Raw genomic sequence first — 16564 nt, forward strand, 5'->3', positions numbered from 1 at the left:
GAAAAAAGAGGTTAAGGCGGTGTTGAACCCGGGTGTGCCGGACAGCAGGTCAATCCTCTAGCGCGCTCGGCTACCGAGGCCGGTGAAGGGGTTGGCACAAATAAACCTTCAGAGAAGGTCGCCCAACTCTCAAGTTTAAACAGGTAAGACCGTCACTCTCGCCCAATGAGACTGGAAAAGAGACAGTGACCCAGGTTCGAATCCTGCGATTTTTGTTCCGTTTCGTGAGCTGGCATGTTCCCCTCGGATTTTCGCTCTCTCGCACCGTTACCGCGACACCACACAAACAACACACTCGCCTCCACAATGCCGCCGCACTCGCCAGAATCAGGGAGTGCATCGAAAGCAGTCAAAGCGAGCTATCGATCCGGGCGTCGAGGGTTCAATAACCAACACCACGCCGTTTGTGTGTGTGTGTGTGTGTGTGTGTGTGTGTCGCGGCCTCCACACATGGCAGGGATGGCGACACGCTCTGGGTGTTGCGCTCACGTCTGCCCGGGGCGTCGTCGCGTCGCGGCGTCGGGTGCCTACACTGCGAGCCTGCCTGCGCATATCGAGACTATCGAGACATCGAGTACGGCTCCCTCTCCGTTTCCCAAGCCGCCTGGGAAAAAGGGAACGGCCACTTCCGGCCAATCGGAAGCCGAGTTACCCAACCATCGAGGTATCGATACCCGCCGGGTAATTTTCGGTTCGCACGGCGGTGTGCCATTGGCTGGCACGCATGCGACTTGGCGCGGCTCGGCGCGCGCTGCCCGCCTCCCTCCCGCCCCGGCCGCCGGGCCCCGCCGTCCTAGGCACCTGCTACGCCTGCCACGCCTGCCGCGCTGCACCGCCCAGGAGAAAGTACGCCGACGTGTCGTTCCGGCAGGGTAACTGAACTGGGCTTTCCTGGCGACGGCGAGCACGGGAACGACGAGGGTAAAGGGTAACTGAACCGTGCCTAAATTTGCAACACGTCCCATAACGGAACAGCCATCGAGCCGGAGCACATTGGGCCAGAAGACCGGTGTGGAGGCGGCCAAAACTCCAGACGCATTTTGAGATCCAGAGTCGCTAAGCAGGACTCGAACGGAACGTGTGACCCCACCAATGAATCCCTCATTCGGAGAGCAATTCATTGGTAGGGTCACTGGTTCGTGTCCTGTTTAGCGACTCGTGGAGCTCAAAACGCGTCGAGAGTTTTGCCCGCCTTCACCGGTCTTCTGGCCCACTGTGCGGGGGGCCGGGGGTGGTCCGGTTCGGACCGTTGAAGGACACCGCACAGTGGTGGTTACAAGCAGTGATAGTCACCTGGGCCAAACCCTGCACTATGTGCCAAACAAAAAAAAATCTCATTCAACGAACGTTAATGAAAGCAGATGATACTCGTTTGGTTTTCTTCTGGGCTCATTAGTATGGGCTCATTCCAAAGATAGTTCTTAAAATCTCATTCAACGAACGAGGCCGAGCTGGCGCCGAAGCCGGCACGAGCTGAGCAGAGCCGAGGTCTGCCCGAGTCACCCACCCTTTGAGACGTGGCAGGCGGAGAGGGATTGTCAATGTTGCGCGCGGGCCGTCGCGCGCGAGGAGGGGGTAGGGGGTGCCATTGTCCGCGCAGGCTGCGCCTCACCGCCAGCCAGCCAGCCAGACACACCAGCCCGCCCCGGCGGCCAGCCCCTATTATATTGTTAGGATACGCGCTTGGTTTCTGGACTCGAGAGTAAAAGCACGCTGACACCTTCATGTGTACAGTATTTTTAAGTATGTTTCAAGTGTGGTGAAGGTATCATCTGCTAAAAACCGTATGCGGCAAATCAAAAACCGTATGAGGCAGACCAAAAGCCGTATACGGCAAACAAAAAACCGTATGCGGCAAATCAAAAACCGTATGAGGCAGACCAAAAGCCGTATACGGCAAACAAAAAACCGTATGCGGCAAATCAAAACCGTATGAGGCAGACCAAAAGCCGTATACGGCAAACAAAAAACCGTATGCGGCAAATCAAAAACCGTATGAGGCAGACCAAAAGCCGTATACGGCAAACAAAAAACCGTATGCGGCAAATCAAAAACCGTATGAGGCAGACCAAAAGCCGTATACGGCAAACAAAAAACCGTATGCGGCAAATCAAAAACCGTATGAGGCAGACCAAAAGCCGTATACGGCAAACAAAAAACCGTATGCGGCAAATCAAAAACCGTATGAGGCAGACCAAAAGCCGTATACGGCAAACAAAAAACCGTATGCGGCAAATCAAAAACCGTATGAGGCAGACCAAAAGCCGTATACGGCAAACAAAAAACCGTATGCGGCAAATCAAAACCCGTATGAGGCAGACCAAAAGCCGTATACGGCAAACAAAAAACCGTATGCGGCAAATCAAAAACCGTATGAGGCAGACCAAAAGCCGTATACGGCAAACAAAAAACCGTATGCGGCAAATCAAAAACCGTATGAGGCAGACCAAAAGCCGTATACGGCAAACAAAAAACCGTATGCAGCAAATCAAAAACCGTATGAGGCAGACCAAAAGCCGTATACGGCAAACAAAAAAACCGTATGCGGCAAATCAAAAACCGTATGAGGCAGACCAAAAGCCGTATACGGCAAACAAAAAACCGTATGCGGCAAATCAAAAACCGTATGAGGCAGACCAAAAGCCGTATACGGCAAACAAAAAACCGTATGCGCAAATCAAAAACCGTATGAGGCAGACCAAAAGCCGTATACGCAAACAAAAACCGTATGCGGCAAATCAAAAACCGTATGAGGCAGACCAAAAGCCGTATACGGCAAACAAAAAACCGTAGCGGCAAATCAAAAACCGTATGAGGCAGACCAAAAGCCGTATACGGCAAACAAAAAACCGTATGCGGCAAATCAAAACCGGATGAGGCAGACCAAAAGCCGTATACGGCAAACAAAAAAACCGTATGCGGCAAATCAAAAACCGTAGAGGCAGACCAAAAGCCGTATACGGCAACAAAAAATCTCATTCAACGAACCTTAATGAAAGCAGATGATACTCGTTTGGTTTTCTTCTGGGCTCATTAGTATGGGCTCATTCCAAAGATAGTTCTTAAAATCTCATTCAACGAACGAGGCCGAGCTGGCGCCGAAGCCGGCACGAGCTGAGCAGAGCCGAGGTCTGCCCGAGTCACCCACCCTTTGAGACGTGGCAGGCGGAGAGGGATTGTCAATGTTGCGCGCGGGCCGTCGCGCGCGAGGGGGGGGGGTAGGGGGTGCCATTGTCCGCGCAGGCTGCGCCTCACCGCCAGCCAGCCAGCCAGACACACCAGCCCGCCCCGGCGGCCAGCCCCTATTATATTGTTAGGATACGCGCTTGGTTTCTGGACTCGAGAGTAAAAGCACGCTGACACCTTCATGTGTACAGTACTTTTAAGTATGTTTCAAGTGTGGTGAAGGTATCATCTGCTAAAAAGAAACAAAATAAAAAGTAGTGGAGTAAAGGAACATTTTTTTCCACTTTCGGGCTTGTAGGAGTCGCGTCACGACCCGACCCGGACCCCGGTCTACGAAAGCGAAAAGAATTCGGAATGAGTGTGTTATGTCGTGTGTGGAGGATAGTGCATTATGGGTGTACGACGAGCGTGAGGCGAATAATATGGCAGGTGAGGCGAACGCGCGCGCGCGCGCACACACACACACACACACACACACACAGACTCGTCACCGTTGACATTTCACGAGGCAAATTGTTCACACACCACTCACACACAGACACCGATACCGCTCGGCACACTGAGGCGAAAACAAAGCGGCGAGAGAAAAACAACCAGCGCAGGTGTTTCTAGGTTAGGTGAGGTCTGGGCGATCGGAGTATCGACTTCCCGAGAGGAGCTGCAACCACAAACTCACACATGCACGCTGGGGTCGCTGGCACTCCTTCCCGCGTTTTGGGTGTGTGGTTCGGCGGTGTGGTTTGCGGAGATGACGGGGAAAGTGTGCCTGGCTTGGCCTGCCTCGCCTCGGCTGGAGATTGGGTTGGGCGCACGGCCGCTAGACGGCGCTAGACGGCATGCATGTCCTATCGGACTTTCTTCGAACCGCGGCGGGGACCGCGCAGACATCCTCACGTCCTACTCGAGGGGCCCTTCGCGGGGACCCTTCGAGGTGATCTTTCCGGGGCCCTTCAACCCGATGAAAACTTGGGGCCTGGGGACAGGTCAAAAAACTTCTGCCCGCAAACATTTTGTTTAAATGTTTTCTTAAGCGTAGAATTGAATTGTCTCACTTTTATTTAAGATGCACTACGAAGACGGAGGCGCGATACAAGTGACCCACCGCTGCCAACCCAGCCGCACTGTAGTGCCAACCTTGCGGCCACTCTGGTTGCGGCACAGGCTGTTGCTGCAGCGGTCCCCTCCGGTCCCCTCCGGTCCCCTCCGGTCGCCTGCATGGGTCGGCCCGGCCGGCCACTGAGGTTGAGGGCCTCACCCCCACGGGGCCCCTGGGCCCCCGCGCGGCGCCCACCGTGCCCCCGCAGCAGCGGCCGGGGGCTCCCAGGGGCACCGCGGGGGCCTCAAGGGGCCGGCCGGGCCCCGTGGGGGTCGGACAATACAATGGACCGGCAAAACAATGCAACGCCATTGCATCGCCGCACGGTCGGCCGCGCCCCTCCCCGCCCCGCCCCGCCGTCCGCTTCGTCGTCCAGCCCGCTAAGCCCCCCAGAAGGACGAGTACCGCCGCAGCGAACAAACGAAAACAGAAAAAACGGGACAAAACTCTCGCGATGAGTCAGTATTTGAACCCGCGACCTGCTGCGCCGTTGGCAGCAGCGTATACGCACTGCGGGGCGGGGCGGGGCGTCGCGACGCCGCGTCGTCGGGTGACCGTTAGGAATGCCTGTCCCTGCGTCGGCTGGCGGCAAGGCTGGCGGCAAGCCTGCCGGGGCGGCCTCCCTGCCGCCGAGGCCTTCGAGGCCGCCGCGCTGGAGGCGCGCTGGAGGCGGGGGGTGCCTTCCAGTGCCTTCGCCGCCGTGCTGCCGCGCTGCCTTTGCACGTCGTGCCCTAGATTCCGTAATTGTCGTCTCAGGCCCTTTTCTGCGCGTTCGCCGCGTTCGGCGCCCTCTCTTGCACTTTCGCCACGGCGCACAGTGGGCCCAGAGGCGGCCGAAACTCAAGACGCGTTTTGAGCTCCAGGGTCGCTAAATGGGGCTCGAACCGAACGTGTGACCCAAATGGATTCCTCGTTCGGAGAGCAATCCATTGGTGGGGTCACACGCTTGGTTCGAGTATCATGTAGCGACTCTGGAGCTCAAAACGCGTCCAGAGTTTCGGCCGCCTCCACTGGTCTCCTGGCCCACTGTGCAGCGGGTGCGGCGCCCTGCTCCGCCTGCCCGGCCGAGGACGACGCCTGGGAGCGCTAGCACGCCGTCGTCGTGCGCCAATCAAATCGCGGCCCATGACAGCGCGCCGACCGGCCGGCCGGACAGACCGGCTGGCAGGCAGGCTGGCAGCCTCCCGGCGGTGTCATGTCAGTCCGCTGGCAGCGTGGCAGCCTTACACAGCCCTTATGGCAGCGTGGCCGTGGCACGGCGGAGACAGCCTCGCGGACTCATGTCAGCGTCCGACGTCCGTCCGCGGACGGCCACCTTACATTACAACAATCGCTAGCTTCATTTTTTAAACGTTTTTAAAACTTTTCATGAAACGTAAAGCTAACACAGATTGCCAAATTGCCAAACATATTGCAAAAATAGTAGAATTGTATTGAATTTTATTAAAAACAAGCCACCTTTTGGCAGTGCAGGCTGGGTTACTGCGTTACTGCACACGAAATTCCGTAATCACGGTCATTACCTGTCGGGGTTACGCGTGAGCGGCCACCTGACAGCCGGGAGAGGCGGCGAAAAAAAAACCCAATAAAAACAAAAACAAATCAGCAATTATTGCAAACAAGGTGCGCACCTGCAGCGGAGCGGGGTTTTCAATTTTTGGCGGCGTGAAGCGAGAGAGTGAGTGGGATGGAGAAAAACGTGCTCGGGACGGGGAGCACGGATAACAGACAAGGAAACAAACACAAAGCGCGCGCGATTTGAAAGTCCTTTGAAAGTCGGCGCGGCGAAAATCCGTCCGGAGATCGACACGCTGCCGAGTCGCGCCGAAATCCTTTCCGATTGACATCTGAGTCGTGCCGGGGCTGCGTTCGACACCACGCCATCTCTGTCGCGGCCTCCGCGCCGTCCTGCGGGAGCGACAGAGTCGGAAGATGGTCGCGTTTTTTTTGGACGTGCATCACGATGAGCGTCTCAAACGCCGCGCCGCTTTCCACGTCACAACGGCGGGGCCCGCTCAAAATTCGCATGTCTCGGTGGCCGAGCGGGTTGCGTGATGAACAGCTGACCCGCACGTCAGGAGGTTCCAATACCAACCCAAGTTTGTTTTTTTTTAAATCAAACTTAATTTGCTCAGAGACCACCAGCAAAGCTTAGCCAATCACGGACACGCAGCATGAGAAGAGTTTTATTAATCCATCAATTTTTTTTCACCCGGAGAAAAATCTACATGGACGACGCCATGTCTGCACGCACACACACACACAGCACTCGAGAATGGCTACATCATTATCAGCAGCTCCAGGCAAAGGCTGTGCGACTGGTGATCGATGGCTGGGACGATGATGACCATGACGCCCGTGATGAGGGAGGGACGGCAAGTCTCGGATTTGGGCGGCGGTTCGAAGCCCGTGTGGTCCCCCCCCCTTTCCCACACACTAGACACACCGCGAAGAATGAAAATGGAACCCATTCCCCGCGTGAATATGCAACCCAAAAGACCGGTTGTCATGTTTCCGTGATATACGGGGATGGCCCGAATGCGAGCCCGAACGGCCCGGAGGATCGGTTTTATAATGCTAGGCACACCGAAAAACGGAACCGTCCCCTGCACTGGAAAGACGGCGAAACGAGGAAACGACGAGTTTGTCGAGATTTATTCGCACGGAAGCCAACTTTTGGCTATTCGGAGGAAAAAAAGGGGGGCGCCGGTGGCACTTGAACCTGTTCCTTGTCGTGTCTCTTCACACGTTCTCCAACGACGCCGGTCAGATACGTCTCTTTTTTCCCTGGTGATATTTTTTTTAAAAATCAGACAGAGAGGCAGGAGGGGCAAAAAAGGGGAGTGAAAAGGAGGGGGAGCGACTGATGCTTTCTACAATCCACGTAACGATGTAATCTCATCCCCGTCTGACCCTTTTTTCGGCGCGTCTTTTTGTGTACTTTTTGAAGCGAGTTTTTGACTGAGTACGGCAACCTTAGCGCTTCCTGGCGGTGGTGGCGGTGCCGGCGGCGGGCAGCACCGTGGCAGCACCATGCACGTCACTTAGCAGCGCAGCAGCGACCCCCCGCACTGTGGTGGCAGCACTGCAGCACGGCCCGGCACGGCCCCACTCAGGTTGGCTGCCCTGCTAGGCCGCGCCGCCACCAGGCCACGCGCACCTACGGTACTCCACCGCATGCAGTCTTAGTAGGCCGCAGGCCGACGCCTACACTGCTAGGACTCGGCGAGCGCTTCCGAGCCGCGAGCGTTCCGCTCCCGGGTTCGATCCCCGGCGTCGTCGGGAGGGTTTTACGTTTTATTTCGTCCTTCCTGACGGACGGACGCCCCCGGAGTGCCTGACCTGAACCACTCAGCACGAAGTGGCGGTGTCCCTGTGCCGGCCCCGAGCGCTCTGTCTCTCTCGCACCCGCACGCTGCGCCCCACGAGTGCGAGAGAGACAGAGCGAGGGCGCCTGGGCAGCGGAGTGCGACCGTCTCCTCTGGGAACCGAGCCGCGGCCAGTCCAGGCCAGCCTCGGCGAGGCGGGGGCGCTGCGCTGTGCTTGGCTCTGTCCGGGATGCACCACTAGGCTGGCCTGGCCGGCCGTGCCGTGCCGAGCCGAGCCGGCCCGCGCACTGGACTGTGACGATCCTCGAGAGGCCCAATCCAACGACCGCGTTACAAACATCTTCGAGCCACAACGGTCAGACCGAAAAGAAAAACCCAAAAGTTTCGGGGCTTTGAACCCGTGGCAAAATATTGACAAACACACGCCTTAACCACCTGAGCTAACAAACAGCAAAGTGCTCTAGAGGTCCCCGCGAGGCACGGCGATCGTATCGGGGCCGTCGCATTAATTCGGAATGATGATGTATCGTTCACTAGCGGCAGAAAATTGTTTTAAACGGGTTCGACGCGAGGGAGACTGCGACCCGAGGGTCCCTCCAGCAAGTCTCTCTCTCTCTCTCTCTCTCCGCAGTGCAATGCAATGTGTTTGCACTTTCACTGCTAGAGTCCTGGGCACGTTTGCAACGCCAGGACGGCCGCGGGCGTCGCGGCGGATAGAAAGAGATAGAAAGACTGCACAGTGGGATAGAAACTGTCCACTGGCAGCCAGAAGGCTGTGGCAGCGCACCCGCAAGCGGCTAGAGAAGCTAGTCGACTCGCTTGGGGGAAAACTTCAACGCGCGGGCCAACTCGCCGGCTGCAGTCGGAGACTTGAACGCGCGGCCGACCCAGAGCTCCATCCGCCGGGGTCACACTCGTTCCGCTCGGTCCCACTTTAAAAAACAAAAATAGTTTAAAACTTTCATAGCTTCTGAGAGTCTCCTAGCTCGGCCCGGTGGCTCCGGGTGGCGCTAAACAGCGAAGATCGCGCGGTAGGCGGCAAGGCGCGCAGCACGCGCGGGCACTTCCGCGAGGAGGAGCAGGTTGTTGTTGTTGTTGTTGTTGTTGTCGTTGCTGAATGCTGCTGTTGTTGTTGACGGTGATGCGGCGCCGCGTGAAAATACAAGTAAGAGGCCAAGCACGCCGAGCCCAGCGAGTGGGTGGTCCGCGTGGCGTGCGTGGCGTCCTAGACACGCGTGTCCGCGCCGTGTCCGCGCCGGGGGCAGTGGCGGCTGGGCGGCGAGGAGGTGTGCTAGGCCGCGGCGGACGTCGGGACTCCCGCCCCACGGCCCCACGGCCCCATGGCCCCAGAGGTCGGGTGGCAGGGAGCCTCGTCGTCGTCGAGGTGCCGCGCGCCTCCTGTCTCTCTCGCACCCATACGGGACCACCCCTGAGTGTGTGAGTAAGAGAGAGAGGGGGAGAGAGAATGCTGCCGGGCGTGGCCCATGGCGCAATGCAGTGTCATCCATCAAAAATGCAGGACGAGCCCTCCCCCCCCCCCCCACACACACACACGCCGGAGGACCTAAGCCCTAAGGGCCCCAAAGCCCTCCGGGGCCACTAGCAGCGGGTCATCAACACACAGCACGCAGCAGCACTGGCACACACACATACCCCGACACCCTGTCGGAATATACAACGAGTGAATTTCCAACAGGATTCGGATTTAAATTTTCCGAGTGTGGACGTTCTGGCCTCGTGGACGGAGCCGTCTGGAGACGCAGCGACGAAGCAGCGGCGCATATAGTGGGATTAGAGCAGTGCGGCGCCCTGTGTGTGTGTGTGTGTGTGTGTGTGTGTGTGTGTGTGTGTGTGCCGAGGCCGGGAGGGGGAAGCGATACATCAAGGCACACGCCCACTTGCAGCCCGTGCGTACAAATGATAAATTATTTGGATAATGTTGCAAAACAATCGTATTTATTGCGCCTTTATCTGGAGGCATCGCGGCGATCGCGGAGGACGCCATGTACGTCTTCATCCTCCGGGGGGATAAATCAGCGGATGTGTCCGTCTCTCTCGCAGTCGCGGGGCGTGCCGTTGCGGGAGCGAGAGAGACAGCGCGGCAAACCAGCCAGCAGGAGGACTCGCCGAATAATCTTTTCCCAGTCCCACTCTTCGTTCATGAATTGTCCGGAGTTTTCCTGCAGTGCCGTCCCCTGAAGCCGTGGCGAGGGGCGCGAAGCCGCCGCCGCCCCCGCGCTTCCCCGCTCCTGGGCGCGTCGTCGCGCTGCGAGGGACGTGGAAATTAAAACTCTGATTCACGGCGATGGCCGACAAATTTCGGGCAGTGTAGGCGCGCCGGCGCGCACCTCCCGGGTCGTAACTAGGTGCGGGGCGAGCGCTCGGCGCACAGTGGGCCGGAAGACCGGTGGAGGCGGTCAAAACTCTAGACGCGTTTTGAGCTCCAGCGCTAAATGTGACTCGAACCGAACATGTGACCCCACCAATGGACTGCTCTCCGAACGAGGAATCCATTGGTGGGGTCACACGTTCGGTTCGAGTCCTATTTAGCGACTCTGGAGCTCAAAACGCGTCTAGGATTCTGGCCGCCTCCAGCGGTCTTCTGGCCCACCGTGCGGCGGCCCGACGGGACGCGCGAGTCCTTGAACGAGGACCGGAGGAGGGGGTCCAAAGACGCACAGGCGGCGGCACGGGCGCGGAGGCGGCTATGCTACAGGAGCAACAAGAAGAAGGAGAGGCAGAGGAGGAGGAGGAAGAATACGACGAGGAATAATACAACACGGGTCGCCCACCTGCACCGAACGGCCGAACGCCGCCGCGCCGCCGCGCCGCCGCGCCGCTAGCCTTATGCACCACGGCCTATTGTTCGATGCGGCGGCAGGAAAGTACGCGGTACGTACACTCTCAGTGTGCTTCCTTTGTGAGACGCGGTGACGCGGTGACGCGGTGACGCCACGCCGCGGCATGACCTGCACCACCGCGGCCTCCGCGGCCTCCTCGGGGAAAGGGCGGCCTGCTGCAGCCGGACTGCACTGCACAACGACGGCCAGGCCGGCCGGGCCGGCCACCACGGCGACGACGTGCACCGCAAGCCGCGGCGCCGCGGCGACATAAAAGTGAGAGTCCTGTTTGTTCTCGGCGGCGTCCTCGCTCTCGGCCGACCGCAACGACGCCGCCAGGCCCCGGCAGCCCCGGCAGCCCCGGCAGGGCGGCGGTAACGAGCGGCGACATTTTGGCGGGAAGTCGCGGCCAGCCGGCCAGCCAAGCTGGCAGCCAGCAAGGCGCCCTAGCCCGTAGTGGCAATGGTAATGTGGGGTTGGGCCGCGCCGCCGCGCACCCCTGTGCCGCGGGACTGCCTACCCCCGACCCCGCAGGCTGACGGCTGGCGCCGCCGAACGCCTTTTCAGCTCCACCGTCCGCGACCGGGACGCGAACCCAGCACCGATGGACTCCTCGTTCCAAGGGCGATCCGAAGGTACCCGTGTTCCATTTCAAAAAAAAGAAAAAGAGGACAAAATTGCAAGATAAAAAGGTGTGGAATTTGTGGTTGCTTGTCATACACGAAGCACGGGGCGAGCCCCGCAGGAGAACACGGTGACGCTTAATCAAGTGCCGCGGCCCTATTAGCACGGGGAGACACGAGAGCACGCGAACACACACACACACACACACACACACACACAGACAGACACACACGGGCACGCACGCAAGGTACACACACGCGCCGGGTAATCCGAGCTCAGGGAATCAGGTGGATTGGTCACCCCTCGTTATCCTGTGCATAAATCCAGTGCCCCGGAGGCCCGGGGGCCTAGCTGCGGCACGCTGCGGCACGCTGCGGCGGAGCGGCCGGCCGGCATGCCTGGCCCCGGAGGAGGGCTCGGTGTGCTTGGGCTGCCCAGCCGCCCAGCGCCGCCCAGCGCCGCCCAGCGCCCAGGCCGGCCAATAGAGCTATAAAATTATCCGAGCCACGCCATTAGCACTGGGGCAAACAGGCGGCCTGGCACTGCGGGGCTGGCGGCACTGGCTGCCCGGCTGCCTCGCCCCGAGGGTGCCGCGCCGCCCGGCCACCTCCGCTTCCGGCCTCGCCATTTCCTCATTTCGGTGGAATCGTATCGGGTGTCGCTCTCGGGCCGTCCACAGTGGGTATGCCAGAAGACCGGCGCAGGCGGGCAACACTCTAGACGCGTTTTGAGCTGCAGAGTCGCTAGATGGGACTCGAACCGAGCGTGTGACCCGACCAATCGATTGCTCGTTCGGAGAGGAATCCATTGGTGGGGTCAAACGTTCGGTTCAAGTCCTATTTAGCGGCTCTGGAGCTCAAAACGCGTCTAGGATTTCGGCCGCCCCCCACCGGTCTTCTGGCCAGCCTGATTTTTGCTTACTAGCGCGGGCTTTGCGGCCTTCCGGGCGCTGAACTGGATCATTGTTGTTGTGGGACACGCACCGCGGTGGATGCCGGCATACTGCTCGTGCAACGCCACGGGAATTGCCCCACCGCGCCGGCACGCCAGATTGGGCTGCTGCTGCCTGGCTGCCGCCTTGGTTGAGCCACCGAGCCCCGCCAGCTTGCCAGACTTGCCCATATACAGCGAGAATCGGCCCAAATTTTCGTCACGCTCGTTCTGCAGCCCTGCCCGGCCGGCCACGCTCGCAGGGCCTCGCCTCAGCCTCGCCGCGCGGTGGCCGGCCGGGCCGCCGTTTCGTGACGGACCAGGAAGACGACCTGCCGTGGGGCTGGCTGGGGAAACCCGCCATAAACATAGACATTTTGAAATTCACTCCGCTCCGCGGCACGATCAACATGTCCCTTTCCCCTGGCTCCACGCTCGGCACAGCAAGGTCCGCGGTTCGAATCCCGCACCGCTCATATTTTTTCCTAGTGTGTGCCAGCTGATTTTTTTCCGGTGAGACCGCAAAAATGCGAAAATAAAAGCCCGCGACGCGTCCCCTATTCCAGAAGCGGCGTCTTCCATCTTGCAGGCGGCTTCCAGCGCGTCACACGGAAAGCCAGACTAGATGGTATCGGCGCCCCGCCTCGCCCCGCCCGCCCCGCCCCGCCTCCGCCCCGCCTCGCCTTGCTTCCCGGCACTCAGCCACCGCGGCACGCACGCACGGCGCACGCACAGCGCACGCACAGCAGTCGGTCCGCTAACGCGCCGCTCTTTACCTTCTTGACCCCCTTTTCCTGCTTCCTCGTCCACAAATTGAAAACCCCTCATCACGGGGACCGTCCTCGAGTCCTCACAGCGCGAAGCACAGTGGGCCAGAAGACCGGCGGAGGCGGCCGAAATCCCAGACGCGTTTTGAACTCCAGAGTCGCTAGGTGGGACGCGAATCGAACGTGTGACCCCACCAATGGATTGCTCTCCGAACGAGGAATCCATTGGTGGGGTCACACGTTCGGTTCGAGTCCCGTTCAGCGACTCTGGAGCTCAAACCGCGTCTTGAGTTTTGCCCGCCCCACCGCTCTTCTGGCCCACTGTGCTACCTGGCCGTGACCGCCTTCTCAAGCCGATTTGAAAGGTTGCCCGTTTACGGACGACCCCCGCGGTAACCCCGGGGCAGGCCGGGCCGGGCAGGCCGGCGGAGTGCTTCCCTTCCGCGGCCAGGGAATCCACGGCCGGCTAATCACTGTTTCGGTCCAATCTGCATCGAGTAGCGAGCCAGCCGAGCCAGCCGAGCCAGCGAGCGAGGCTGGGGAGATGATGCGGGTTGCTCAAAATGCTAAGCAGCGCTCTTCGGCACCATAAACCCCCGATGCGGGAGGAGCTAAGTCGTGCACTGGCAAAAAAAAACGGCAAGCGGAATTTCTGTTTTTTTGATGGCTAAGGGGTTGGCAGCACACAGGCAGTCTTTCTCCCTGCCCAGCCTCCACCGCTGAGCTGGAAGCAGCACAAGCCGCTTCAACCCTCCCAGCTTTACTTGAGACACTTGGCGGTACGAGCCAAATAGAGCTCAGCCTTTCTAAAAAAGAAACCCCCATCGTAAACTGGACCAACTTAACGACGGATTCGTAGGCCTCGGGGAGGGCTCGGCCTGTCTCGGCGGACGAACAGAAGGCGAGCGCTGAAGCTTTCCACGTCGTTGGAACTGTCATAAAGACATCTGCCCGGCGGCCGGACCCGCGGCCGGCAGCGCTTCCTGACCCGCTTTGCGGGGCTTGGCTTTGCTCTGGATTCGGCGCGGCTCGGCACGGCCCGGCCGCTCGACAGCTTAACAGCGAGCCGGTGATACAGATGCGTAACGGCAGACTGACTCATCGGACTGCTCGTCGCCCTCTGTCCCACTCCGTACAGTGGGCCAGAAGACCGGTGGAGGCGGTCAAAATCCTGGACGCGTTTTGAGCTCCAGAGTCGCTAAATGGGACTCGAACCGGACAAGTGACCCCACCAATGGATTGCTCTCCGAACGAGGAATCCGTTGGTGGGGTCACACGTTCGGTTCGAGTCCCATTTAGCGACTCTGGAGCTCAAAACGCGTCCAGAGTTTTGGCCGCCTGCACCGGTCTTCTGGCCCACTGTGCTCCGTCTCACTCTGGCAGCAGCGCGGCGGCCGCGTCATATGCGAAACGCCTTCCATGTAGAGGCTGGCCGCCGCCGGCCGCGCCGACGAGTCGAACCGAAGTGAACGTGCGGAAATGTGGACCGTTCCCCTTTTGCCTTTTTTTTTAGCGCGAGTCCGTCGAAAAGGGCAAAGAAAATAGCCGGACGGGAAACGCGCACACGCTCGAGGAAAAAAAAAGTTTCCGTTAAGCCCGAAAAAAAATGTTTCGTTGTTTTTTTTTTTGCGCTAGTGCGCTGTAAAAGTATATATGCGGTAAACAAGTTCGCAGGTGTCGTAAAAATAAATCTTGCACCTTGACCAGGGCCTCCCCCCCTTTTTTCACTAACACCCACCCAAGCGCGCGCGCGCGCACACACACACACACACACACACACACACAAACAAATAAATATGCACACACGCACACCACTGCATTCAGCGCACGGCAAGGGTCGCTCGTTGGTCATCGTGCGTAGGTTCACTTCATTCATTACCACACTGGGTCACTTGTCTTGTGAATGGCATACACTTTGCTGACTAACTTTTTTAAGCACAATTTTTTTTTTTTTTCAAAATAATTTTGACAGTAATTTACTAAAAAAAATTCAAAAATGGATAAAAAGGATAACGAAATACAAGAAAACTTTTTTTCTTCAGATTTTCTGATTATTTTCTCCGGGCGCTGCGGTTGCCTGGCAGTGTACCCACGCCGTGTCCACCCACCTTCTGGTTGGCCCTGTTCTGCGCGCGCAGTACGGCGGCCTGCGCCATGCTGGTCGGCCTGGTCGGCCTCCTGGACGGCCTCCTGGACGGCCCCTACCCCACAGTGCCCCAGAGGGGGCCACGGCGGAGGGACGACGACGTATCCACAACGGCACTGCACCTCCACTGTACGCCACACCCGCACTGCACTGCACTGCACTCACTCACACACACAGACACTCGCGCGCGCGTGGCGGGGCCGCGTGCAAGCAACCCGTCGCCGCGACTGTCGGCCGGGCACTGCCGGGCACTGAGGCTCGGTCCTGTGAGACGCCGCCGCCGCGCCGCCCCTTCCAGCCCCGCTCCGTCCCCACTCCAGGACCGACTGCAGGCGGGACTCCAGGCGGGACTCCAGCGGGGCGAGACGCCTCGTGCGCTCCACAAGTCACGCTCGCGCCGTGGGGCCCGGGGGGCGGCCCGGGCACAAATTTGAACCGCGGTGTCCATGTCCCTCGAAACAAATCGAACCGCAATGAGCACTTTTCAAGAAGGTGCGTACACTGCAGAAAACGGAACGGCCGAGGCGCCTGCGAACCCCAGGGTAGGCCGACCCGCGGCACGGCACTGTGGTGCGGGCCTGCCTACCCTGGAGTTCGCAGGCGGACAGAGGCGGGCGGAAGCATCTGCCAGCTCTCTGTCTGTCTGTCTGTCGGGCCGTCTGTCTGTCTCTTGCTGACGAGATGCACGGGCCACTGCAGCAGCGACCCCGCCGCCCTCGACAAGGCCGTGAAGATGGATTTCGCGCCGCCAAACGCCTCCGCTGCTCCGCCGCCCCGCCACTCTTTCGGAGACGGGAAGCGAAGGAAGTGGCGGACGATTCGCACCGCCAATTTCTGCTCCTCTTTCCATTTTCGTGACAAACCGCCCGACGGGCCGACGGGCCGACAGGCGGGAATTGTTTCGGGCCGCGAGCGCGTAGAGTGCGGCCGTGCTCACTAAAGCACCGGCCTGGAGCGAGGGTGGTCTCGGGTTCAATTCTCGGTCGGTTCAACCGTTTGGTTCCAGTACAATTTTCCTAATCCATTTTCCCGACCTCGGTATTTCCTGCCAACATTATTTTTCAGTAAAGTTTTTCAAGAAAAAAATTTAAAAATTAAAGAAAATGGAATTTTTAAAATTTTGAATTTTTGGGGTCTTTTTTTTTTCACTGTGCCGGCCGTGCCGCTTTCATCGGCGACTGTACATCTTCGGTGCCGTTTGCAGCGTTTGCAATTACAGCCGGCACGGGGTAATTGCGGAACAATGTGCACTAACAGCGCACCGCCAGTGCCGGGCAAAGGCAGCCAAAGGCAGCCAATGGGACCACTGGCCGCGAGTACAGTCGCAACAAAAAGCACGGTCAGTGTGCCCGCTGCACGCGGGATGCTCCCACCGCGTAGCGCCCGTAGCGGTGTGGGAGACACACACACACACACACACACAGCGTGCGCTACATGCCACACGGCGTGCTGCTCCGCCGCGCGTTAAGAATCCATTCGACGAAAAGCCACACCAATAGCATATAGGAGCGCCAGGCGCGGCCAGGCGAGGCTATGCGGCGCCACAGCTAAGGGACAAATTCGAGGGGGAGGGGGGGAGCACTGTAATTGGCTATTCGCGCGGCGAACTCCCGTGCGCAAGGCGTCCTACCGATTAGCCGCCTGTC

At 59.1% G+C, this 16564-nt stretch overlaps 1 protein-coding gene across 2 annotated transcripts in view; it reads right to left on the reverse strand.

The window, feature by feature from the left end:
• LOC117654497 (rhophilin-2) overlaps positions 1-16564 on the reverse strand; it is a 61674-nt gene that overhangs the window by 18479 nt on the left and 26631 nt on the right. Inside the window, exon 1 of one of the 2 annotated variants that reach the window (XM_034401165.1) lies at positions 14881-15149. The exons of the other annotated variant lie outside the window; for it this stretch is intronic. Within the exon in view, the coding sequence (XP_034257056.1) occupies positions 14881-14928 (48 nt within the window). The 5' untranslated portion in view covers positions 14929-15149. Of the gene's footprint in view, positions 1-14880; positions 15150-16564 lie in introns of those variants that run through there. 2 annotated transcript variants of the gene reach the window in all.

Source organism: Thrips palmi, unplaced genomic scaffold, assembly GCF_012932325.1.
Source record: "Thrips palmi isolate BJ-2018 unplaced genomic scaffold, TpBJ-2018v1 HiC_scaffold_10, whole genome shotgun sequence".
Classification (NCBI taxonomy): domain Eukaryota; kingdom Metazoa; phylum Arthropoda; class Insecta; order Thysanoptera; family Thripidae; genus Thrips; species Thrips palmi.